Source organism: Haliaeetus albicilla, chromosome 4, assembly GCF_947461875.1.
Source record: "Haliaeetus albicilla chromosome 4, bHalAlb1.1, whole genome shotgun sequence".
NCBI classification, from domain to species: domain Eukaryota; kingdom Metazoa; phylum Chordata; class Aves; order Accipitriformes; family Accipitridae; genus Haliaeetus; species Haliaeetus albicilla.
The window spans coordinates 36041749-36069082 of NC_091486.1; the positions used below are offsets into that span (position 1 = coordinate 36041749).

At 40.0% G+C, this 27334-nt stretch overlaps 1 protein-coding gene across 2 annotated transcripts; it reads right to left on the reverse strand.

The window, feature by feature from the left end:
* Positions 1–7569: 7569 nt before the first annotated feature.
* Positions 7570–26527, reverse strand: WDR75 (WD repeat domain 75). Of its 2 annotated transcripts, none has more exons than XM_069781906.1 (21): positions 26379–26527; positions 26115–26244; positions 25176–25241; positions 24423–24516; positions 22393–22517; positions 22003–22073; positions 21359–21475; positions 20708–20796; positions 19734–19892; positions 19332–19391; positions 19127–19242; positions 18546–18718; positions 17587–17750; positions 15200–15383; positions 13260–13354; positions 12737–12832; positions 11981–12150; positions 11316–11375; positions 10058–10198; positions 9885–9976; positions 7570–7844 (listed from the first exon to the last, which is right to left on the reverse strand). In XM_069781906.1, the coding sequence occupies exons 1-21, from the start codon at positions 26462–26464 to the stop codon at positions 7637–7639; spliced, it is 2496 nt and encodes an 831-aa protein (XP_069638007.1). In that variant the 5' UTR covers positions 26465–26527; the 3' UTR covers positions 7570–7636. The 2 variants fall into 2 exon arrangements, with proteins under 2 accessions (XP_069638007.1, XP_069638008.1); XM_069781907.1 differs by having other exon boundaries at positions 26375–26394.
* Positions 26528–27334: the final 807 nt, after the last annotated feature.

Consider the following 27334-nt stretch of genomic DNA (forward strand, 5'->3'; position numbering starts at 1 on the left):
TGGAGAGTTTGTTTGTTGGCTTGTTTTACCGGTTTGAGGAAGAAATGAAAACTCCTTTGGTCACTACAGGAAATAAAATAGCCAAGATATCTGAAGCTTTGATCAGAGTCTTGAATCTAAAAATATAATAAACCAAGTAGCACTGCAAACAAACATAAGCTGAGGCATCAATAACAGAAACTGATAACCAGCTTTAAGGGTGAGAAAGTTTAAATTCTGTGCTATTTTAAAATAAAGGCATTAGCAGTATAAGAAAGCCTTTTTGAAAAATGGGCAGAAAAAATCTTGCTTTTCTGGGTAGTACCTTATATCTCAAAAACCTATTCTTTTGTTCCTGCTCTCATGAAGAAGTTAGACAAGTTTATGGCTGCAGTGTCTGTTCTTGAAAGATTAGCCTAATTCTTAGCAACACAGCTCTATCTGTGAAGGTCAACAGAGGACGAAGGTCATGGCTCCAATAATGATTCTTCATTACATGTTAAAAAACTTGTAATTCTTTAACTGATTTCATTTTAGAAGCTAAGAAAAGGTTCCCCCTGAACAGTTTAATGCCATGCTAGTATGGATCTAAAAATATTTTCTGTGAACTGCAGGCCACTGCTTTATTCGAAGTTTGTTTATTTAGCCCATTAGTTTGGGAGAGGAGGAAGTGGGTGTAAGGGGAAACCAGGAATTGCTGCGCCAGAGCTGAGGTGTCTCCTGTATCACATCAAACAAACGCCTCTCAGGAATGCTCTAGGTGTGGTTGCGGCTCTCCCAGCACAAGGGACAGGCTCTGTGAGAAAAGAGTGGGATTTTGGGTGTATTACATTAAAACCTCATCTCCTGAGCATACAAAAACCTCTTGAAGAAAAGTCCTTCCCTGTTCTCGGTGGAACTTGGCTGTAGTTCTGTGAACATCTTAAACTATTGATTTGAGTATTATCTTATTATCTGGTTTTGTTGGATGCCAGATTTCCCCCCCCCCCCCCCAGCTAGCTCCCCACAAAGGCAATGACATCTTGTGTTGGCACAGGTGATGCAGAAGCAAGCGGTGGATGTTAGCTGGGTGGGAATGCTTCTTTCCATGGTGGCTGCTTATGCGTTCAAAGCATCCAAGAAACCTGCAACCTCAGAAACTGCTGATATGCACGTTCCCAGAGCTGTGTGGTAACTCCCTCTTACAGCTACATTACGTTATTTACTTAAAAGGCTTCATTTGGTGTATTATGAACAATATTAAGAAGTTCTTTATAAGTAGCTTGGACTACATTCACTTTCAAACCAAACATACCACTCAGAACACTGTTTATAGCCCCATATTTTAAGATTTAGTACTTGATCTTGTTGTTGGTTACATGTCTTTGTGACCCTGGACTATAAAGCCAAAGGGTGCTTTGTCAATGATTTCTGAAGAGTCAAGATTTCATGCTGAGTTGCTTTACAGTAACACAAATTTCATTAATTTCTGCTATCCAATAATGATTTCTTCATGTGAAGATACTCTGTTGTGTATCCCCTTTACATGCTAAGTTAGTAAAGTACTTAAAATCCTGAGCTGTTCAGAGTATTGTTTAATGTCTTTTGCAACCTTAGAGGTGAGTGACCCTGCTGCCCTGGCTAAATTCCAGTTTACATAATTATAATCTACTACTTAACTCCCCAAAGAAATGCTGTCCACAGGCCAAAACTAATGCCCACACCGTTCGATCCGAAATGGGACATCCACAGAGAACGGTGCCCTGCAGAGATTCTGCGTCTGAAGTGGTGTTTGCTGTGCAATGCCACAGCGTTAGCTGAGGTATAAATTGCTGCCTTTTCTTCTGCCATCACCAAAAAAGACTGTGGCAGATCCTAAGGTATCTACGCAGAATACAAGCCAGACCAGAGAAACAATAGGCTTTAGGACTACCTGGAAACATTTATCAGTATTAAATGACCCTGACAAAATTTGCCCTTGAAAATACAATAAATTAGTCAGAACAATATTTGACCTGTAAGCAGTTAGCCCAAAGAAGGTCTGGAGGATAATTCTGACACTTTGTCCTGGTTTCAGCTGGGATGTAGTTAACTGTCTTCCTAGTAGCTGGTACAGTGCTATGTTTTGAGTTCAGTATGTGAAGAATGTTGATAACACTGATGTTTTCAGTTGTTGCTCAGTAGTTTTTAGACTAGAGTCAAGGATTTTTCAGCTTCTCATGCCCAGCCAGGGCACCTGACCCAAACTGGCCAACAGTGTATTCCATACCATGTGACGTCCCATCTAGTTTAGGAACTGGGAAGTGGGGGGGCAGGGATTCGCCGCTTGGGAACTGGCTGGGTGTCGGTCGGCGGGTGGTGAGCAATTGCCCTGCGCATCATTTGTACATTCCAATCCTTTTATTACTACTGTTGTCATTTTATTAGTGTTATCATTATCATGATTAGTTTCTTCTTTTCTGTTCTATTAAATCGTTCTTATCTCAACCCAGGAGTTTTACTTCTTTTCCTGATTTTCTCCCCCATCCCACTGGATGGGGGGGGAGTGAGTGAGCGGCTGCGTGGTGCTTAGTTGCTGGCTGGGGTTAAACCACGACACACTTCTAAGGGCCCAGAGAAAAGCAAAAATGAAAGGTTAAAGGAGACGATTTTTTGTTTAAAGGAAACAGTAGCATGCTTTCATTTTTTTTTCCTAAAGATTATTATCAAGGAAATTTACAACAAATGTAAGAATAGAAATTTTACAGGAAAGAAAGATTACTTTTATTAGGAAAAACTGTGATTGTCAGAATAGGTGAGCATTTAACAGATTACATAGATCATAGCATGACTTTTAGCAGAGGTTTGCAAAATTAGACAAATATCTGTCAGGAGGAGTTAAGTATACCTCAGTTGCTCTGCTTGAGGGCAGGAGGGTGGACTAGAAGGTCTGCTGAAGTTGCCCTGAGTTATATTTCAAGTCGTCATCTTCTTCTGTCCTGCTGATTGTAATTCTGACTGTTACTGCATGCTTTAAAAGGCTCATTGCACACTGGGATTTGGCAGATTGAGATATCTGAAAGAGGATCCCCCAAGATTAGGCAGCCAAATCATTGTTAAGCAGAAGTACATGTGAAATACAAAGATTCAGGTGATCCTAACACATGCTGCATGATGTGCAGTTCTTGTTTTTTCCCTATTCTTGAACAACTGAAAAAAATATAGCCGCCACTGTTTAGTAACACCAGCCTTTAACGTGGCTTTCCTGCCAACCCTGCCCATGAGGACCAGGGCATGTTTTGGAATTGCTGTTTACTAGTAACCAGTCTGGGGCTATGAAATACTGGTGCACAGCAGTGATTTTCAGTCTCTGTGGAACTAAGCTTGACTGGAACCAGTGGGTTAAAATTACTGGTCACCTCTCCTCTGCATTTAGAGCAGCACCTGAGCAGCATCACAGGGAAGCAGCATCTCAGTCAAATCCCATTGCCATTGTATACGTCATAAGGCTTTGCCTATCTATTGTTTATAACGCTTTCCATAGCTGCTGAAGTTTCAGGTCCTAGTGTTTATCTGACCACTTATCTGACCACTTGTCTGAGTGGAAAATTTGGGAAGTAAGCAATTCGTCTCCTAGGCTCCTGCTCCCCTTGCGTGGTCTGCCCCTCAGCCTAAATAAAGCTGTGACTCCTTCTGTGAAAATCACTGTCCTGTCGTGATGCACAACACACCCACAGTCACCGACCTCTACATGTTGCAGAGGTATTTTGTTACCTGTTGTATTTATCATGTAACTGGAATCATGAGATTAAGTTAAATATCTTTCTTGATGGTCTTTTTTGTCAAATCTTTCCGATAAAGATTAGTAAAATCCTTATAAAGTAACCTTTAGAAAGAAGAAGCAGAAGCCAAAAAATCAAATTAAGATTTGACTTTGACTTAGGGCATTGCAGTAAATATGGAGAACTTTCACGGCCACTGAGATACATGAGGTTTGAAAAAAAAAAAATATTGAGGAACAGCAGAAGACAACTGTTTTAAAAATAAAGCATTCCAAAGCAGGCACAGACAGATGAGTCACAGCCCTCCCTCTGAATTCTTCATTGTTGCAAGTGTAGTATCTTTCAGGAGACGTTTTCAAAAAGGTTGGTCAGAATGTGTCTACTAAATGTAGTAAAGCTCTAACCAGAAATGTATTTCCTGCCTGTGTAGAAAAAGCATACACACAGAACTACAAAGTAAAGACTCTCTTTGTTATCCCAGTACATTCAACCTAGTGTGTAAAGCAAAACAAATTTAATGAAGACAAAGATTAGGAAATGTAACTCCAACTATATCTTTTCTTGATGAAGATTCCTAACACGCCGCTTTACTGCCCGAACACAAAACTAAATAGCATCTTGAGATGCTGAATTGCATCTAAATTGTCTCTTGTTCATACCTTGTTATTTTCCAGTAAAGCACTTTCACAAGAACATGTGAAGTTTAAAAAAAACCCACGCTAATAAATATTGAGATTTCCTCCTTACCTTTAAAGCTGCACTTAAGTGTTGCTGACACAAGAACACAATACCAGGCTTTGATGCAGCCAGTGTTTGTGAAACAACATGCATATGGATCTCTCTACTCAACTTGCACTTGTTTTTCTGTAGAGCTGAAGTCTGATGTTATTTAAGAAAAAAGACAAAAACTTTTCAATGTGGCTTTCCTAGTACAGTGCATATTTGTTCTGTTGAAACTTTTCATTTAGGGAAAAATCCATCGGGTCCAAGGTTCTGAAAAGGCTGTATCAGTTCTAGATCTGTAGATAAGAGGGATGGAAATAAAAATTGCATAATATTTGGGGAGCTGTGATTTTTCTTTTCAGCTGTGTATACCAGAAGGTTATTTAAACAGCTGTTATAAAAAGGGAGAAAAATACAAAAACAGAAGACAGGCTGTAGTTATGACAATGTTACTCTTTTTTGCTCTTCCTCTCCCTGTAAATTTGAGAGAGAGAAATAAAAAAATAGATGAACTTTCAAGCAAAGAAATTTTGAAAAACCTTTACAGTTTCTAAATTACATTATTTTTCTGTCATACCAAGGCCTATAAACAGCAAACCAAAATGCCTAAAATATTAAAACCTTTCCTTAAAATTCATAGTAATATTATTAGTCCTATGTAAGTAATCTGTGATAGAAGAAAATGTTGTCCTTCACAGCCATAAGTAATAAAGTCTGTAGAACTACAGTAGGTAACTTTATTATATGAGAAGCCGCAGAATCCCTTTGCTGCCAAGTAACAAAGTTAACCCTAGCCAGTTTAGTCTGAAACTGTAACAATAAATTATATATTTTTCACATTAATGTCTGATTAGGAGGAAACATAAAGAGCGCTATGGTTGGACAGTTCACTCTAAGTTGAATGAAACAAATTCTAAGTAAGGCTCTTTATGCAAAGCAATGTCTACTGAAGTGTGTTTATATTCCCCACGTTCGTGTTTTGTGAATTCCACAATCACAGATCATAGACATAGGGATGTCAGAACAAAAAAGGTGCACTAGTTTTTCCACTTTTCTATAATAATGAATTTTAAAATGATTTTTGGCTTTGATTCAGCCAGCACTCAGACCTAGTGGTGGACTTATTTTTAATAGTTCTTTTCAGTGCAGTGGCTGTTTACAAACGATTGCTGTATTTTTGCGTATGTGGTCTTTGTCTCTGTCTGCTTTGAAATGAGCACCCTGTCCCTATTCAAGTGCGTATTTTTGTTTGGTAGGTGTTACTTCATTTACTGCATGTAGATATGCATATAAGGCTTTTTATTTCTGGAAGCTTCTTGCCTGTGACAATTATACGCGAAGATCACATGGTCTTGCTAATAGCACCGTCCTCAGCTGTCACAAGGACAAGCTTAGTAGATCAAAATCAGCAAGCAAGGCTTGCCAAGGTTCAGGGAACAGCCGTATCTATATACCAGTCGACAGCAAGGGGTTACGTCATTGCTCCTGTCCGGCAGCGCAGGAGCTGGCTGGACGGTGAGGCACCAGCTTTCTTTTGACCCTTACAGAACCTGTGTCCTTTCAGGGGAAGGAGCCTGCCTGGCTAAAAGGCAGCTTTTTCCATTTCTCAGGGATTAAGACCTCGGAGTGGAGGGTAGTGGTGGTGGTGAGCGGGGGTGTCTGACTTCACCTGGGGTCAGTCTGCCTGGGAGCAGGATGGGTGGCTGCAGGCGTGCTCTACCCTCCCATCCTCTGTGAGGGGCTGCACGGGTCAGAGATGCCTTACAGCAATGCTTGGTTACTAGCGTGTTAAAAAGTGGCTTTTAAAGTTTTTTTGGCCCTCTTAATAAAACTGAGTTCAGAGCAGAGTACTCACGCCACCCCCTCCCCATGGCAGCCCCAACCTACAAAGTACCTCATTGCTAAATATACAGGTGAAGTCACTGCTGTGTCACATTCTAGGTAATGCTACAACATTCATCTCCAGCTTTCAGTCTGTGAACTGCTTAATACAGAGGTGAGCGGTGGTTGACTGGCCTGTCTGTCAAGGGTCAGCAGTGCTTAGTACAAACATTTGCATTTGTGTTAAAATGTGAGAAGTAAACCTTCCCGCAAAATCATTGAGGTGCTTTCCTCGATTCTTAAGGATGAATTTCAATAATGGAAGTGATAAATTTTGCCTGTTAAAGGATACACCCCCCTAAAAAAGCCAAAATTGTTGCCAGTAGTTGCCTTCCAATATATGGTGTTAGAAAAGGAGAGGGAGAAAAAGGTCCTCTACTTTGTTTTCAAGGCAGGACCAAAGTACAGAGAGCATGGTTTTCACTGACAAGAGTTGATGTATCAGTCCTGCTTCCAACTTTTTTAATCTGAGCATTTTTAGCAAAATACTGTTTCCTCAGAGCTTTTAGTGACCTGTGCAATTTCCATCAGCTTGCCTTCATACTGCGACACCAGAGGAGACTGTATTCAGTTTTAGGCCTTCAAATTTACTACTCCAAACTAACTGTACACTCTGATATGTATAGTTAAGTAATATATAGAAACTCTAGCTGATGCATGAGAGGCCTATGAAGCTGCCTGTCAGGAAAACAGACACATCTCCCTACATGGTGCAGTTTTCTTGATATTTGGGAAGGTTTCATTATGCTCTGATACATGTAAATATACCTAGGAATCTCTATGAACACCAGCAAACATGTAGGTATCTATATTCTAGAATCAGGCATACTAAGCTAGAGAGGAACTTCTGAGGGAGACACTTGCTATTTACCTGTATACAGCGCTACTACTAACCACCCTGATTTCCCCTACCAGATCTTGAATTAAGTAGTCTTATTAACAAGCTGTTTGCTGCTGTTGCTTTGGCAGCAGCAGACCAGCCTCCATGGGGGAGATTTTCAGCAGCTTACCTGTCACTTTTCTAACTGATCACAAGTCAGATAATGAACTCAGGTTTGCTATTACCCTTTTAAATACACTTGCAATGGGAAAATAAATCCCACAGGTTAAACGTTTTCTAAGGTCACAGAGAATCAGTAATAAACTAGGAGCAGAACCAGCTTTTCAAAACTTTAATCCCTCACCCCAGTTCTCCTTTCTCAGAGAAATAAGAGGCTGCTAAAATTTATGGCCAAAGGACTCTAAGGACTTTTTTGAAGAATATTTAATACACAAAGCTTCAGCTTACAGTATAAAAACCATAAGATGTCTGTTTAGAAAGCTGATATCCAACTGTAGTCCATTTTTCTTATTTTTCGTAACTCTTTTTCCTGGGATTTAGACAGTTTACATGTCATCTCTCCTAATAATTCCATAGCACTTGTATCTTCTTGTTCCATTTCAGTAACACCTCTTTCCTCATCTGAATCATCCTCTGTTTTTTCACTTTCCATTTCTACTTCATCAGCAACTTCTTCAGCACTGTGAGACGAAGATGATTAGGAACAACTCAATTAATGAAATTAATGGGCACTGTCACATACTATAGTATTACATACTATAGGAAAGAGGCAAGTTATCATGCAAATAACTAAACAAACATTGTATTTTATTTCTTTTTTTAATCTCAGGCTACTTACAAACTACTACACTTCACTTGCCATCTCAATTACAAGCCATTTTTCAAACAGCTGTCCTGTGTTTTAAGTGAACTTAGACAAAATGTTTTTCTTTCTCCAAATACAATATATAATGTTAAAACAGGCAGATCAGCATTATGTAAGAAGCTATAATCTCTCACTCCCACAGAATTAGCAACATTGGATACTGTGGTAGATGAGACAATATTCAAGACAGCCATTCTTCTCTTTCAAATCTGAAAAAGGTCACTTGGTCTTAAAAATTTCTACAATACCTAGAGTGTTACTAGAAAAGATGAAAAGTTTGTTTTGTTGTTGGTTTTTTTAAACATAGGGAGGTGCTTAAAGTGGCTACTCCCTTCTGACTTCGAGTTAAACTTGTGCTGAAGTAGAAAGCACACTTCCAAAGAATTAGATCGAACAGTTACCATTTACAGTGTCGTAATTAATAGTATTAATTTAAATGTCTGTTGTATAGATATTTCGGATTTCATTAGCAATGACCTGCATGGCAGAATGGTACTGATCTCCTAAAAATCATCTGTTCTAATACAAACTATCACTCAACAAAATGTAAATGGTAAAACATGTATAATACATTAATATTATACTACCAAGGAAAATAAAATTATTTAGCATTAATAGAAAATCAATCTATAGAGTGATATATTCTTCTCATTCTTCAAGAGCCCAATCCTACAGCCCTTATATGTAACTTTAAATGTGCAGTCATACTAATTACCAGTGTCAAAGTACAAGCTCTACATGTGCAAATATTTACACAGGCCACTGAACTCCCAAATTCTTCAGTACTGAAACCACATGCAAGTTTCCATATATTTCTTGTTTAGATTTTTGCCAGTGTTTTGTTGATGTGGCAAAAAGACTTTTACCTGTGCCATCCAGTAAGAAAGCTAGCAATACTGGTCAACACAACACAGCAGAACTGATTATACTGCTGTTATGGCAGAATATAATGCACATGCAAAAACTACTCAAACTGGTGTTTTTTTCTGCGTAAACACTGGCAGTGTAAACCATCCTCTCACTGGGCTTGCAAGTTCAGAACGGAGCCGATAGATACCAATGACACATTTTCACTCTGGCTTGGCAGAGTTTCATTAAACACTTTAAAGAACAGATTGCACAAAAAATGCAAGCATTTAATTGGCTTCAGTGTAAGGGACAAGATATTAATCTTAATACAAGACTACAGTCATAACCCCTGTGCCTGCATTCATTTTCTAGCAGCATACATCAATCTCAGAGGAGCAAGCTACAATACATTTTAAGTACCTATCAAACTACTCTATTAATAAATTGGGATTAATGCATTGTAAGACAAGCTCAGCTAACTAATTGTCTTCACAGTATACACTTGTATTTCATAGCTTATTTAGGAATAAAATTTGAGTTCTAAACAAACTGTTAAGTTTAAACCTAAGGACTAACTTCTTGGTGTATCTAGAAACTGAAACCAAGAATTGTGCAGGAAGTCATCATAATATCAAATAAAGTTGAGAACCTGACATTTATCCAAACATACCACTAAAAACATTAAATCCCTGAAATAAAGCTAAATTCATAAAGAACACTGAGTACCAAAGGTAACATTTTGTGTATGAGCCCATTATGCCAAACAACAGCAAAAAGAGCCCACAGGCTAAACAGCCAGTCTGCATATCTCCCCAAAACTGAGTTGTTAAAAAAAAAACAAAAACAAACAAAATCAAAAACCCAAACCAAAAACTTGCCACAATAAATAGTGTTCTACTAACTTACATCAATAGAAGAATGAAGAGTGTTAGAAAACTGCTTTTACATTTCAAAGATGTACATAATTGAAAATAATAACTAAGAAGAGTTCTTCAATTTTTCTTACCTTTTGTTCTCTTTGGAGATGAGCAGTGAATTAATAAATATAGGACAGAGGAAGGAAGCAGATGGCAAAACATGTGCTGGAGTGTGCAAAAGCTGAAAAGATAAAACAGAAGCTTTACGAAAGCTTTTGTTTGTCATGGTTTTGTTTGTACACTTTACTGTAGTTAGTCCTACCTCTTTGACAGCAGGTGAATCTTGCTTGTGCTTATTATGAACTAGTTTTCCAAGGTCTATATCCTCATGTGATTGCTGACGTCTGTGCTTTCCCAATAGCAAGCTAAATGGGGTCACAGGAAGACTTTCTTCTACTGCCAGCTTTAAAAAGGTGAAAGTTTTAAGTAGAATTTTAGTGTCACAAATCTAAGTTCTATCTTATTTTGAGTTACCAAAATTCAGAATCAACCTAGCTGACAAAACTCTACACTCAAATTCAACTCAACTGAACCATATGGCTCTTTGTACTCATTCTCTGTCAGGCATCCTGAGAGTCCTACAGAGATGTAGTAAAACTCTCCAGAATCTGGATCTGGATTCAAGAACACCAGATTTTAGTTAGTTGATGTACCAATTAACTTCCAAATATGGAAGCTGCGGTGTGTGCCAGAAAAACTAAGTATGGCTTTCACATTCCACTTATGACTAAAAGATCATTTATACCCCAGCATCATCTGCCGAGTTATTTAATTATGTAACTGGAAGCAAAACATGTCAACTTCCCTTCTGGCATTTTCCTAGATCAATATACCTTAATCTGAGTACCAAGTTATTCCCCCACCCTCCAAAGAAACTGATTGCTTATAACCACATTCCCACTGGATTTTGTATTAGAAAGATACTAACTTCTACTTTGATATATTTTATCTAACCAAATCAATCAAGTGCTACTATTTTATTCTGTTCAGTGGGTATGAAACACTTCTTCAACATGAATTTAAAAAAAAATCAAATTTCCCAGACTACTCCTCCACAGAAGTACATACTGGAATGTAATTTTGAAATTCCTTCTCACTGATAAGTCATAATTGACTGACAATTGTTCGTTCTCATCAAAGTGCAGTTCAGGCCACACTCAAGGTTCCAAGTGTTAAAGAAATCAAGATAAGGAAAGAGCTTACTCAAATATCAGCGGTTTTGCTTCATTTGTGTAACCTGAATCCTTTTAGAAAAGTATAATTTTTTTGTTCAGGGGAAACGAGAAAAGGAGAGAGTAGCTTACTAATACTTCTTTTTTTTTTTAAAGCTTTTTACAAACAGCAATTCTGTCAATAAATAAGCAAATATAGATTACTGCCCCTTCAGCTAAGGGCCTATGACTCCATCTAAGGATCTGGTGTGCATTTTCATGACAGAAGGGAATTTGAGTCTGATGAACTGAACACCAACAGAATTTAACTGCTCTGTACATCTCTATCAAAACTTCTATAAGAGGTACCTGTTTGCTTGACGGTGTAAGCCTTTCTTCTAGAGACTTTGTGCTAAGCGTCATTAGTTCCTAAAATACAGAATGATGCAGCAGAGTTATAGTATGTGAAACTTCTTTCCCTATTTCCATACCTTGCCTACAGAAGCTTTTGAATGGCCCAGAAGCTTTTGAATGGCCCAGAAGCTTTTGTCAGTCTAATGGAAGAGGCAAACACATCTCTTCCTCTTTATTTTATAAAGAAACTGAAAGGAAGCAGGAATGGACCTAGAGGCTCTATATAGACATTTTGGGAAAACAAACAAAAACCCCACCCACCCACAAATTACAGGGAAAATTGAGTATCATATGAAACATTTGGATAATCAGCAATAATACAGCTGCTAGGTGGTTGTTTAAGTTAAACAGCACAGGCAGTTTTCCCAAATTATCCAGTTTCTTGTATTAATGAGGCAGCAGAAACTATTAGCAGTAGAAAACCAGGAAATAATCAATTTTGAACTGAAGTTGTTTCGGCAGTTAAAAACTCTTAATAAAAGAACAAAGCATGGCTTACACCGCCTTGAAATCACAAAACGAAACCCCTACACTCAACAGCAGAACTCTGAATTTGTATCAATCCACATTCAGGAAACCACTTTTTCCCCAGGAACCACCTGCCAATCACTATTTCTTACTTGTGTATCCGTAAGAAAAAACAGTTGGGATCTTCTTAGCCAATGGTATTTTTCTGAGCCAATTGTTTCAGGTTCGTCTCTTGGAACAAAGGCAGCAAGCTGGATCTTTTCTTTACAAAGGTTTCTCTGGATATAGATTGGCCGTGGCTCGTTTGGTTTAAACACAAACACTGCAAAACCAAGAATGTATTCTCTTTAAATCATGAAATTCTTACCTTCCTGGACAGCTGTCAAAGCCCTATGTATAACAGCCAGTAAGGGCTGGACAGGATTGCCTTTAAGGACTAGTTTGCAGGAATTATAATTGGATAACCTTACTGCATAATAGAAGGTACCTTTCACAGTACTCCAATCCAGAGCACATACTTGGAAATTAATGTTTCTGTAGAACATTAGCTCTAGGAAGAGTAATCAGAATTTATAGTCAAAGCTGTAAAACATAGCTGTACAGTTTAACCAGTTTTGCATTTACAGGAGAGGGTCAAGAACATTCAAAGCCCTCACCCAGAGAGCACGGTTAATCCTGTGCTACTTCCTGTACCAGAAACTAACTGTTGGAAGAAAAGATGGGAACCAACATGCTTTACTTGGCTGTTACTGTCAGACATGCCTCAGTTTTCCACAGGTGCAAACACAGACTCAAATCTGTCTTATGGCTTTTATGGGGCTGAATTCTAAGAAAACTTTTTCTAAATTATGCTTTCACAGTTTTAAATTCTACTGACTATTACTTGTCAAAGAAGCCTTTGTACTTACAGCTGGACTCTTTTGAGAGCCATGAGACAGCAGCAATATGTTCTGAAAGGGGATCAGGTTGCAGAACTAAGACGTTGAGGTGGGCACTCCATTCCACTGAAAAGCAAACACAGCAACAGCGAGACATAAAAAGAAGGCATTCAGTTCTATCCAACTACTTTGCCAAACAAAAGGTCAAATGGGAATGACAGACAGGACCTTAACCTCTGGAAGAGGCATGCAACTTCATTTATTCCCAGATGAATAAAAATACACAAATACTATCAACTTCTACACAAATGTAGGAAATACTAGCTATTATTGTGTTATCAATCATCTAACTTAGAATTTACTATGCACATGCACACAAAGCACATCCACGCTGGACAGGATACCATCTTGACTGAAGTATGAAAATCACTACACTTCCACAAGACATTTTGTAGTGGGTCAATCTGGAATCAAACTAGAATTATTTTAAGGTTTCATAGTAAATTCAAGTGTTAAATGTTACCACTCTAGCACATATTTAAGCTGATCTTACATGCACAACTGAGCAGGTTCCAGCAACACAGAAAGCCATAATCAGTGGCACCAATAAGGTACTTGGAACATGTTAGTCTCCCAAAGCAGATGTTCCTACAGAAGTAGAAAGTCAAAACAAGTTAGTGACCTTCAGATTTCATCTTTGTTTCTCTATTTAGCAAGGATTTGTAAGTCACAAAAAACATTCAGTTAAGATTTAGTTCTGATACTTAAATCAGAAGTTTGCTTTTTGCTTTCACCTCTAGTAGTATGAAACTTCAGAGGCAACCACCAGATAGGTCTGGGAGATTTAACAGTATGCATAAATCTATAAGAATTATATGTTCCTACAACATACTGATTTCAAGGAGTGATTTTATGCTCTCAAGTAAGTTACAAACCCATAAGTAATAGTAAGTGTTCACATTGGGACTAGAAAATAAAATCCATATTTAAGAATTCCTACTATCGCTCTAAGCACTAGAATTAGAGTAGTAAAAAAAGCAGTTCTTTTTACAGGCTGCTCCAATTGAAGAAAGTGTGTGATTTGTTTTCACTTAATTTCTCATTCTCTTGTTTGAGAATAATAGAACAGCCTTTTGATTGCTAATGCTATAGAAAGTTTTCAAAAAAGCTAATAAGGGATAGAATTTCTATAAACATAGCCTTTTGAAGTTATGCAATTAATACAGTCATTTAATATAGTCCTAGAGTAATTTATTTCCTTTTAATATAGCATATAGTAAAGGCTACAAAAGGAGCAGCTGGCCTGGGAAAAGCTTGCTGCTGTACCAAGCTGTCAAGAGAAGTTTTCTCCACAGATACAGTAAAGATGTGGCTTACACGCCTCCCACAATCTTCCCGCACACCAGTTTTAGAATCATGTTTCTCAATTTCTAATCTTAGAAGAGCAGTATAAACAAAACAGGCTTCATCACACAAAAGAAAAAGCTTACAAACATACACGCAAACACATGGAAGTGAGAAATCTCTGTATCTTTCTATGATTCTTTATGTCAAGAGTCTTTAAAACATTGTGACCATGCAATATTCTGCTTTCCATTTTAGGTGTTTCCTGGAAGCAGGTTTATGAAGTACCTCTAACATTACTGCAGTAATGACTTGGAGAAGCAGTTAGAAAAACCTTAGCACTGAAAGAGAATGCTGTGGTAGGTTTGTAGCATCTTCCTGTTTCAGCAATTGTTTAGATACAGAGATCTGGCACATAGATTAAGTAGATGAACCAGTAAGGTCACCTATTGCCCTATTTTTTCAAGATTTTTGTAAGAAAAATGATACGTTACCTGGATCAGAAACTGTTCTATATTTGCACGATCCAAGAAACTCACTATTAAGACTGTCCTATTCTTTGAGTCTCTATCTTTTATCTCTATGATCGACCTATGCCATTCCACATTATCCTTACACAACGGAATAGTATCTAGCCCTTCAGGATGTCTTTTATCGTGACAGCACACAATGGAGCATGCTGGGATAGTCTGCCAAGGGATCAAGATACGTATTTTATGATACAGCTAATAAGGTCAATATGCCTTTATGGTTTATTGATATAATTTCTATTTGTATGCATGTGTACATGAATAAAGAACAAACTTCCTATATTTATACTTTTTCAGTACTTCGATTCACTCCTAGATTAATGGGAAAAAGAGAAAGGCTATTAACACACTACTGTGTGCCCAATGATACATGTTTGTGTATGGAGGTACAGGAGTCATAAGCAGGTAAGAAGATGAAACTGCAAAGCCTGATCTTGTTATTTTTAACAGTAAGTTACCAACGACCCAAAAGCCATTTTAGAGTCTTTTCTATATATGAACTCAAGACTGTTAAATTCAATGTTAATGTGAATATATACAAGGTCTTGGACTATTATGAATTGATTCTTTCTGTTTCGAAAGTTCAAGTAAGACATAAAAAAACAGATGAAAAACATACCTTATTTTTCCAGGTGGATGGCAAAACGTACACTTAAGATCCCAAGTAACTGAATCCCATACAGTGACAGTTTCTTCAAAGCTAACAGCAAGCAAAGAGCCATCTTCTGAGAAACAGCAGTTAGTAGCTTGGTAGTTGTGGTAGCTGCCTACAAAGTCACAGCTCCAGCTCACACTTTGCTGTGCTGCATTGAATAAACAAGCTAGTTAATTCAAGTCTATACATGAAGAAAGAAGAATTTGAGTATTAGGGCTGCAAAATACGCTCAAGAGCAAGACAGTTTTGTTTCAGAAGGCTTACATTTTTTTTAAGAGTACAGAGACTCTGTCCTGTTCTAGTACAAGAAACATCTAGTAGGTTTTCCATTTGTCCTCAGTTTTGCATTTGAACAGTGAATCCTGAGATTGACATGGTACAATATTCATGTTTACTTTGCCAACTACATTAACTGTGCTCTCGAATAAGCAGATGTTAGACAAAAGAAAGATACTGAAGTAGATTCAATATTTAGTGTTCTGAAACATACTGTTCTTTTAAAAATGTAGCAAGAACATGAGCATTACTAAAATTTGAACACGGGTTGCATTTGAGTCCAACAAAGCTCATGGTTCATTTACATAAAGTTTGAGGATCACAAAGTGACCTATCAGCATGCTTATCCTGCCAGTGCATTCAGTTGGGATACCTTTCCCATTGTTGGTAATTACCATGAAATAAACAGAAGCGAAGTGATGTACTTACCACATAACATAGATTTCCCAGTATAAATAAATTCATACAGCATGTTTTTGAAACATACAAATAGGATGAGGAAAGAAAGGAAAATAAATTCACCCTATGCTAAGATATCCTTTATATAATGGCTACAAGTTGATGATTAAAAGACCTGCCTGTAAAAAAAGCCAGAAACAGTTCACTACTTTAAACTGCATGGCACCATCTAGAGGCACAGTGAGAGATCTGCTGCAAATAAACACATGACAGGGTGTATTCTACTTAGGAACTAATTAGTTTATTAATACTTGCTGCACAGAAGCTGAATCTTTCTACCTGAGCATTCTTACGCTGCCTCCACTGGGCAAATACACCACAGAAGTCAGCACTAATTTGTACTTTTACACATGCCATGAAGCAGAACTCTGTATAGTCACTTAAAAAACAAACAAAAAATACACCCCTGCAAGAGGGGCCACCCACCCCTGCAAAGAGGCCAGTCAGCAGATACAAAACTATCTTGTTGAAGGAAACAGACCCCATTAGGTTTCATCCCCAGCCCACAGGGTACTGAAGATCAAAAGTATCTGCTTAAGTTAAGGTATAATCCAGGCTCAGAATCATTTACAAACAAAAAAGAAAAAGAAAAAAAACCCCACTCTTTCAGATACCACTGAAGGAGCTGCTATTAAGTAAATATATGCATAAATCCTAGTAGATGAATACAAGCTTTTGTTTTTCTTCTCACGAGCAGCCACTGTTGCGGAGCAAACAGCTTTGAAAGAGAAAAGTAAGTTTGCCAAATGAAAACCTTAGTAGTTCAAAAGTACTTTTGAACATGTTCTCACCTGCCCACAAAAACACAAATCAAACTGCAAGCAGTTCAGCAAGACCACTACCACATCTATCTGGGAACACGAAAAGATAAGACACCCAAGTGGCAAGAAAGTTCCAGCTCACTTAAGCGTGCCTGGCACTGTAATAACATTTAAGTAAAAGGAAATTAAGAAGCAGGAAACCTTTTGTATTTCACATCCAAAGGCATATAGGGTAATACACATCCCTCAGATGTTCTGTTTCAAACAAGTGAACATCAGCATGCATTCCAAGAGATGAAATTTGGTTACTTGAGTATCTTGGAAGTGGATCCTAAATATCCATTCTAGGACGTTCAAATATCTAATGGGAAGGAAGGATGTAAAAAAAATGAACTCTGAAGGGGTGGAGCTGCAGAATGGCAAAATGCTATCATTTTACACTAAGTCAACTAAAACAGAATGACACATTCCTGCATCCTGCTCCCTTGACCAGAAGTCTCAAATAAAAAGACTGCCCAGAGGAATAACAAAAATCCATTTTCCTAGCATGGAAAAATCATTACCAGAAATAATCCTTTAAACAATCAACACAAGCTGCCATTCCCTTCTGCAGCAGGCTCAGCAAGGTCTTTGCTATTTCAGGAACCTCTGTATCAGTCCATAATACTGCAAAACTATGAGAGAAATCCATCACAGAGGATGCTCAGGGGAACACAGTACTCCATGCAACAGCAGAAATAGAGAAATGCATGGGCCTTGAGGGCCTAGTTCTGAAAGAATGAAGTTAGGATCAGAATTTCTATAGCATGTTACTAGGTGGCAAGTAAGAGTAAGTTATGTTTTGACCGTACGTACCTTCTGGATCAGTGTCTTCTACCATCACCCAGACTTTAAAAACACAGTCTCTGCCAGCTGTTACCAGTATCAGAGAGTCATCTTCCAATTCATCCATCTCACGAAAGCACATGTCTGTTATGTGGTCCTCATGGGGCATATTTATTCTAGTGTTCAGCTTAAAGCTATAAGAAAAGAAAACAGAAGCTTGCTGTTTTATTTCATTTGGAACTTGGGGAAGATTTACATTTAAGATGATTCTGGAAGGGGCAGGGAGAAGGAGAATCAAAGAAACATCTGTCTAATTAGATAGCTAAATAGTATTGCATTTACAGATCAGATTTCCCTCATCACTTCCATACAGCAAGAGACATTGTAGCCCAGCACCGAGAAAGGATTATCACTAAGCAAGCATCACTCTCAGATATTCAGCCTGAACTCTGGGCAGTCTTTCCAGTACTTAGAAAATCCGTCACATAACTACTATATAGTAAAAAAAAAAAAAAAAAAAATTTTTTTGTAAATAATCAGGGAAGTATATAAACCAGATGCATATGTTGACTAAAAAAAAAAAAATAATCAACAATAAAGTCATAATCTTCTGTACCCTAGAAGAACTAGTCAATTAATGATGGATTAGACAAAGGTGGGAAAACTGAACAAGCTATAGAACCATTCTGTCAAGTCCATGATTTTTAATACCAAGTAAATATGTGAATTTAAGTCCTATGGTTAAAATTGCCTGTCTGATCAATATAAGTAAATTAGATTCAGAGCAATTATTTCCAATCTGTATTTATGTCAGCTCTGTGCATTGTTTCAGACGTGTGTAGCATGCATGGTAAACTCTCCCTAGGGTCTTCCCTAGGATTTTATTAGTTGGTCTGGAAAAACTCTGCCTTCGCAAAACAAAGCCTGTGTAAATAACTGTGTAATACTTTTGATTTTGACACCTAGAAGGCCAGCTCTATTATTGTTACCTTTGTGTTTCTTCATCAAAGAACCACAGCTTCAATTGTAACTCTGGGTCAGTTACTTCTTCTCTCTCTTCTACTGTTGCTAACCACTTGCCTTGTGCACTAAACGCAACTTTTACCAAGTCAGCTTGGTTTAAACCTGCCTGATGAATGTATTGTCGTTGCACAATATCCAACTGCAAAACAACAAGGCCAAAATTAAATTTCAAAATTCAAGTGTAGGTTTGGAGATATCATTCATAAAACCATGGAAAAAATGTTCTGAAAGGACAGATTAGAACTGACTGGGCTGAGGCATAAAAAAAAAGGCAGGGAAAGCATAACTAGGATATGTACATTCCACAATAATGTTAACAGAAGCAGCACACTGTTTTGATATTTATTCAACTATCAACATTCAGCTATGCTTAACAAGTACAAGAAGTTTGCCCTAAAGCTGAAAACATCTCAGCTTGAAATCCAGTCCCATGGTATAGCTGCTGGCTTTTTTTCCTGTTTGCCATATTAAGTCTTCAAATAAATTCTGACGCATAACTCACTTGGTTGAATAAATTAAAGTTTTAGTACAAGCCCATCCAACTTACACTGAACAGCTGTTGGTCACTTTGGAGACAATAGAACTGCAAGTGGCCAGGCTCTCCATTCAGGACCAAAGCTTTGGTTCTAGGATCAACCACTAGACCAGTTTTGACATCTGTACCTGGCAATAAAAATCAGATGACAAATGACCTAAGATGGGAAGTGACACATTCTGTCCTCTAAGGGGAAGATAAATTTTATTGCACTTACTTTTGATTAGCCCTTGAATACTTTTGGAAAATCTTAAGTTGCTGTTGATTATTGTAATTCCTGAAAGGAAAAGCAGATGAAGTCTTGCAAAAGGCTTCTGCAATGTAACATCTCATGGTGGGGAAGGGACCATAACCAACTGTACTTAATCCTATAAATGTATACTTTTCTCAATTTATGACACCCCTACATCAAGGTGGAAAGCCAAGTTACAGCAGCCACCAGGCAAATTCACAGAACTGATGAAAGAGCAAAAAATCACTTCAAGTACCTGTTCTTTCAGATCAATATTGAACTTTTATGTAGTACCTAGTTAATTTGTCTGAGATTAACAAAATAAAGCTCATACAGATTTGCATTCTGTTTTGCATTAAATGATACTTAAAATATGTTTTGGCTTACTGTTGTCTGTATGCAAGGTGCAACAGAGCGCGCCATCAGATGACATGGAGATGTACTCAATAGCAGATCCCAAACGAGGAAGGAAATCCTTCTGACAGTCTGATTCATTGTGCCACAGAACTAGAACAGACTCAACTCCACCACTCAGCAAGCTGGTTCCTTTTCCGGTAATAAAAATGCAGTTATAGGTTTTGCTTAAAAAAATATCATCAGCATAGGTGTTTACAATGACAGACAAACATAGGTTTCTCAAAAACCTTTCTTAAACTGCCACATACAACGCAATTTTTTTCATATCTAGCCTGGGCAACACAAATAGATACATTTCTCATTATCCCGTGTTAAAATTTCTAGAAAAACTTGGATTAAGTAACAAGAATTTGTGCCTATAGTAAAATTTAAACTATGCTTTGGAGTAGTAGATCCCATTACTTTCTGAATCAGCTGAGTATTTGTGTTAGAAGTAGAACAGTTCTGCTGTATTCCATCAGAAGTACTCTGCAGTAAAAAAATATCCTAAGGAGAATAGTTCAGATCACACAATTCAGATAAAAGTTAACTGTATTTTTGTAACTAGGTTTGAGCTTGGACAAGACTGGCTTGTTTTATTTGGATGCAAGTAAGACTCTGGTAAGAACTCATCAGTATTACTGATGAGAGGGGCAGGGGAAGGCAGAGTGGAGGTGGGGGAAAAGAGGTAAGAGGAGGGGTTAGATTTTACATTCTACCACAGAAGGTAGATATTTGTCATTATGAATGCCAAACAGAATATATAAAAAAAAATAACAACTGCTTCCATTTTTATTTTGGATCCTTCCTGGAAATATTTAAAATTCTAGAAATTAATTTGTTAGTAAGTGGACAAACTCAAACTTCTATTGATTTTTTCCCTCCCTGCTGCAGCTCTTCGACTTCGAGAGGTTTAATTGTTTGTTGGGCTTTTTTTTCCCCTGTTTTTTCTGTTTTTTACTTACCCTCCATAGAAAAAGCTAGATCCATGACAGTATCATGATGCCAGTGCAGTGTCGAAAATGTGTAGTCTTTCTTGTGGTAGAAATTTCTCCTATGTGGGGAGGAACAGAGTAGTTCTTTAAGCACAACATCAACAACAGAGCAAACGAAAGGAAATATTGAATTGAATCAAGTATACCATCCTCTCCTCTAATTTCCAGACTAGAGTTTCTGGTATGCTCAACTGATACAAAGTGAGGGAAAGAACCACACTAGCAGGTTTTCAGCGCCTTCCTGGTGCACACCGTGCATCTTAGACATACTGAGCAACTTGGCAAGCATATTGTTCTTAACCACGCAGTTCCACTGGTGTGCTCTCTCTCCAGGACTCTACTTGCCCATGAAGAGTTACTTCAGCTGCTCCTGCATTACCCTTTTCAAATACAGTTTAGATTTGTGGAGCATAGCTTAACAGGAACATTTTCCTATTTGACATTAAACTGAAGCTGTACCCTGAAGTCAATGTCAGTAGTGCAGCTTCCCAGGGCCTTCCTCATTATGACTTCTGAAAATGGCAACACTAAGGACAAATTAGACTGCTTTGCTCAGGTTTCACTTAATTCCTATAGTCACATCAGTTTATAGGGTACACAGTTGAATCAAAATGTGCATACCAGAGGCGAATCTTTCCATCAGCATGGCCAGTTGCAATACAATCCTCTGTAGGATGGCATGCTATGCAAGTGAAGTGATTGTTTCCGCTTTTTGTCTTTATTGCACTTACAGAAAACCTTCAAGAGTTAAGAAAGTAACTTTAATTAGATCAGGGGTTATTTATTTTTTTTTTTAAACAAAGCTTCAAAAAGATCAGCAAATGCATATAAAAACAATTCTGACTAGTAAAGTTAAACATTTCCAAGTTGTCAAAATTACACTCACTCTCCAAAGAGTAGTGATGGACTTATTTCTTTTTATTTCACTAGTTCTTTGCCTTCAACCAAGTTGAAAGATTTTTCCTTCTTTCTCTCTCTTTCTTCTTCCCCTCCTGTCCCTGTTTTGGCCCTGACCAAACTGTCACTTGTTTCAGTCCAGCATCAGCCTAAGCATTTACCTGAAAAAAATACATGCCTGAGCTGAAAAGATAAGCTACTAATGCCAGTGCAGTACCTCACTGTCTGCCTCTACTGGAAGCTTCTTATATAGTGACTACATACCAAATGGTTGCTGACAAATATAAAATAACATGTGCAAACATCACCAGTTAACAAACATTTATGATTTATTGGACTGAATCAATACCTGACATTTTCGGTCTTACCTGTTCAACTGTTTCCGTTTAAAAAAAAACACTTGGAGATTAACCTCTTTCACTGATGCCACATATTCACCCTGTTATAGTAAAACAACAACTTAGGACATACACATTATGTCCTTACACATGAATGTAAAAAAAGTTTCACAACAAAGTACTTAAAATTGGAAATAACATATAAGCTGATGTTAAGTAAATATTTTCGTATTATAACTGTTGTGGTTTTTTTTAATAAAAGAAAGCATAGGTCTTACACAGATTCATTTAACTTCAGTTTTGTTTCAGTGCTGCTGTGCTTGTATAAAAGCATAAACAGCATATAGCTCATCTGAGAGGAAAAAAAAAAACCAACCAACCAACACCCACAGAAATAAAAAACCCCAAAAGTGAATATACTTCTCTTCCAAACGCAAGACGCTTCGGTGACGCATCCACACCATCCAAAACCACTGACAATTCCTTGGCTTCCAAATCTTGGCCTGCTGCTTTTGTCAGCTTAACTGAGACCAGCTGGAATGTATCTGACCAAAGAAAAAATCTGTTCAGAAGGCTTTTATGAACAAGTTTATGTACATCCCTTACAAAGAGGATCTGCAACCCTTCTACCTTAAAAGTAACATGTTAGTACCTTCCAAAATTTTTTATAAGTTTGAAAAAGTTTGTAATACCTTTCAAAAAATAACTGTTTCAAATATTTTGATTCAAACAACAGCATTGAAGATTGAGGACTAGGTAGTGGATACCAGTGCAACTGTAAGCAGAAACCAAGCAAAGTTGCACAACATTTGCTCTTGCTCCAAAGTGACATTCGTAGCAATATAGTTAAGAGTAAGGTCAAGCTGTATTTTTATTTATTTCAGACAAAATTCTAGGGAAAAAATATCTAAGCATACTGTTAAACAGGACAAGTCTACTCATGTTAACACTGCTTAAGGTGGAAGAGTAGTGTCAAGTACTGTAGCATACCCTGTATCACGGTAAGCACTGCTTAAAGATTTACTGCATCTACAGCATCAGATACATGCAGTATATGCTTCAAAAGTGAAGACAGGCAATCTTCTAGACAAATATTAAAAAAATAGATGTCATAGAATGAAAACAGAAAAAAGTACAAAATGCAAGACTGCAGATATCTGTGTATTGGGTTTGTGTGGCAAGGTTTTAGTAGTGGGGGGGTAGGGGGGGGGGATTACATGGGTGGCTTCTGTAAGAAGCTGCTGGAAGCTTCCCCTGTGTCTGACAGAGCCAATACCAGCCGGCTCTAAGATGGACCCGCCGCCGGCCAAGGCCGAGCCAAGCAGCGATAGTGGTAGCACCTCTGTGATAACATTTTTAGGAAGGAAAAAAGTTGCTGGGATGGACAGAAACAGCAGCTGGAGAGAGAGTGAGAACATGTAAGAGAAACGACCCTGCAGAACCCCAGGTCAGTGAAGAAGGAGGGGGAGGAGATGCTCCAGGCGCTGGAGCAGAGATTCCCCTGCAGCCCATGGTGAAGACCATGGTGAGGCAGGCTGTCCCCCTGCAGCCCATGGAGGTCCACGGTGGAGCAGATATCCACCTGCAGCCCACGGAGGACCCCACGCTGGAGCAGGTGGGTGCCCGAAGGAGGCTGTGACCCTGTGGGAATCCCGCACTGGAGCAGGCTCCTGCCAGGACCTGCGGATCTGTGGAGAGAGGAGCCCACGGAGCAGGTTTTCTGCCAGGATTGTGACCCCGTGGGAAGCCCGCGCTGGAGCAGTGTGCTCCTGGAGGACTGCATGCTGTGGAAGGGACCCATGCTGGAGCAGTTCGTGAAGAACTGCAGCCCGTGGGAAGGACCCAAGTTGGAGAAGTTTGTGGAGGACTGTCTCCCGTGGGAGGGACCCCATGCTGGAGCAGGGGAAGAGTGTGATGAGTCCTGCCCCTGAAGAGGATGAAGCGGCAGAAAATAACATGTGATGAACTGACCATAAACCCCATTCCCTGTCCCCCTGTGCTGCTGGGGGGAGTTGGTAGAGAATCCGGGAGTGAAGTTGTGCCTGGGAAGAAGAGAGGGGTGGAGGGAAGGTGTCCTGAGATTTGGTTTTATTTCTCATTACCCTTCTCTGGTTGATTTGTAATAAATCGAGTTAATTTTCCCCAAGCTGAGTCTGTTTTGCCTGTGACAGTAATTGGTGAGTTGATCTCTCCTGTCCTTATCTCGACCCACAAGCCCTTTGTTATATTTTCTCTCCCCTACCCAGCTGAGGAGGGGGAGTGATAGAATGGCTTTGGTGGGCACCTGGCATCCCTCCAGGTCAACCCACCACAATCTGTCACAGGATTTAAGAAATATTTAAAAAAGTAATATATTAAAGCATGCTCTTGCAGCATACCACTCACCGATGTGACAGTAGCTTAGACATAGAATGACTTAGATGAGAAGGATGATGCTAATCATACTGTACCTCTTTCACCACTCTTTGGAATTACAACAAACACTGAGTCCTCAGAACTAGCAAGCGCGTACAGTGCCAGAAGTTTGGATCCTACAGTGAAAGTCTGAAGAAAAAAATAAGGGAAGGAGGTCAACAACTACTACACTCGTGCGTATGGTTTTCAACAGTGAATAATGCTAAGTTTTTATAATAAAGAAAACAGACCTGCTTTAAAGAAACCTTGGTGTATTAATTAAAATTCTAACACAAATACAAAAAGACCTTTATTCTATTAAGGACTAATACAAATGTTAAAACAGTACTAATAAAGTGTAAGAGATCAGATTTACTGAAAAACCTGGAAGTATCTTACCCCTCTGCCTCTATTTAGCAGAAAATGGGAGCAACAGGACAGTTAGCAGCCCACGTTTTCAAGCCATCATATCAATTCCTATTGGCATATCACAAACTGCAGCGCACTGCTTAAGAGCTACACTGGACTCTGAACTGCAGCAAGTAGCAAAGTTAGTATGTCAGTTCATATCCCATCTTTTTCCTCAAAAGATTCTGCATCATCATGAATTTCTGCAGCGACACACACATCAACTGCCACATTCTATTACTGCCAAAAATAGATGGTTTTCAGGCTGTGTTAATGGCAGACCAACATATCTCAAGACTGATTTGTGCCCATTTGTAGTAACAGCTGCAGAAATCCTTATTCTACTACCAATGGATCAAGAATAATTTTGACATGTACTCAACAGGAATAACTCAACATACTTTAATGGGAATCCCATCCATGAAGTCCCACAGCTTAATGCTGCCATCCAGAGAGGAAGAATAGAGCTGAAGAAAAAAATAGAAAAAAGTTAACGTAATATATCAAAGCCAGCTTTTACATAAAATCACAGCTTAAAAGTTGAAGGACTGATGAATAGAACTGCAATTCTGAGCGGCTGAATCATCAGAAATACAGGACACAGCCCAGCTTTCTGCGGCCTTCAAATAAAGTGCAATGCAAATAGAACACTACTATTCTAGTTTGCAATATACATTTTCATAAAGTGTGAAAGAAACAACAGGTATTTGTTTTTAATCGCTTGAGACTAACTGAGTATGCACAGATACCCATTATGTGAACACCTATTAACATTTGCATCAGATTTTGCATGGATAATATGCAGATACAGTCCATCTGGACAAATAATTCTTGTTTATATATGGAAACCAAAAAAACCCAAGCAAACTGAGAGCCAGAGCAGGAACAGCAGCAAACAGGGAAGGCAGGCTGCTGGTAGGCAGAGAGCCACCAGGCAAATTAAAGGGGTTTAGTCAAATCTACTTCTGTATCAGCAGCTAGAGGGGGGAAACAGCAATCACAGCGAGTGTTGTCAATTTTCCCACGTGCTCCTCTTCCCTCTCGAATCATCCAAAAAATGGAATTTTTGCTGCTATTTCCATTTTGCTGTCGTCCCATTCAACGAGTGTAATCCACGCGACGCTTCACGTTTTTATTTGTGGAAAACAGGCATAACGTTTACCTTCCCAGGCAGATTTTGGAGAAAGGTGAGCTCAACCGTGCTATATTCGCTTCCAGCTCGTTCTCAATTTCCAGCCAACCCCCCCAGCACCCGGGACAGCCCCCGCAGAGGCACGTAAACCCGGCCGAGGGGGGCAGAAGCACCCCCTACTGCCAGACCTCCTCCCCCCCTCCCAAACCTGCATGTGGTTGTGGGGGTTCAGCTGGACGCCCGTCACCAGGTCGGCGTGGCCCCCCATCACCCGCAGTGTCTCCTCGGTGGCCACGCTGTACATCTTCACGAAGTCGCCGGCGGCGCATAGCAGGTACCTGGAGGGGGAGGAAAGCCGTCACCCCGCCGCCCGCGGGAGGGGGGGGGGGGGGGCCGAGCGGCAGGCCGCGGCGACGCCAGCTCAGGAGCCCCCCCTCAAGGCTGGAAGGCCCCGAGCCCGGCCCCCACTTGCTTGGAGTCGGCGGAGAAGACGGCTCTGGCACCGTGGAGAGTGCTGCCGCCGCACCGCACCACGCGGAGCGTCGCCGGCGCCACCATCTTCCCTCGGCGGAACCCCCGACCTTTCACCCCCGCCCCCGGCGAGGGCGGCCGCTCTCGCCCCACCCTCCACCGCGACTCTATGGTGCGCGGGCTCCTCGCTCGGTTCCGCCCGCCGCCGGCATGGCGGCTGGGGCGGCCTCGCGCCGGCGCTGGCGCTGGTTGGTTGGCTCCTGCGCTGGTTGGTTGGCTCCTGCGCGTGCGCCCTCGCGGCGCTTGAGGGCGCTCCGCCGCCCGTTAACGGCCGGGCCGGGCGTTCCGCTGGGAGGCGGCCCGGGGCGGTGCTACCGCCGCCCGCGGGGGAGAGCCCGGCCGTCCGCCGAGTCCAGCCCTCCCGCAGAAACTTCCCCTCGCCCTCCCCTGGCCTCGGTCGCCCTCCCCCCTTCCCACGCTGGAGGGACGGAGGGAGCACTGGAGCAGGAATGCGCTCGGCTCCGCTGGTGTCGGCCGGCGGGCGCCTGCAGGTGCGCGGCACCCCTCCTCCGCTCGAAGTCACCCGAGCACACGGGTCTCTTCTGGTCCCCGGGGGGTGGCCGCTGAACCGAAGCTACCGAGGGTTGCGCAGGCTGCCGGGTTGGCTGCAAGGGAAAGCCCTCTGGCTGGGTCTGGAATTGCGCGGGTGTGGCAGTCTGAGGGGAAAACCGCGTACCTCCCTTGCCGAAGTGGGCAGAAAAGGCCGAGCAGAAGAAATGGATAGGTATGCTTTGTGAAAACCTCAGCTATTCACTGACTTGGACGACTCGTGAGTTTGCTGAGTGGCGGAGGACATGATGTCCTCACGTCTGTAGGAAAAGGGTCAGAAGCGATTTGAACATCTGGAATAAGGCATGATTTATGCTGTCTTCTGCTTTAGAATAGTAGTTACAATTC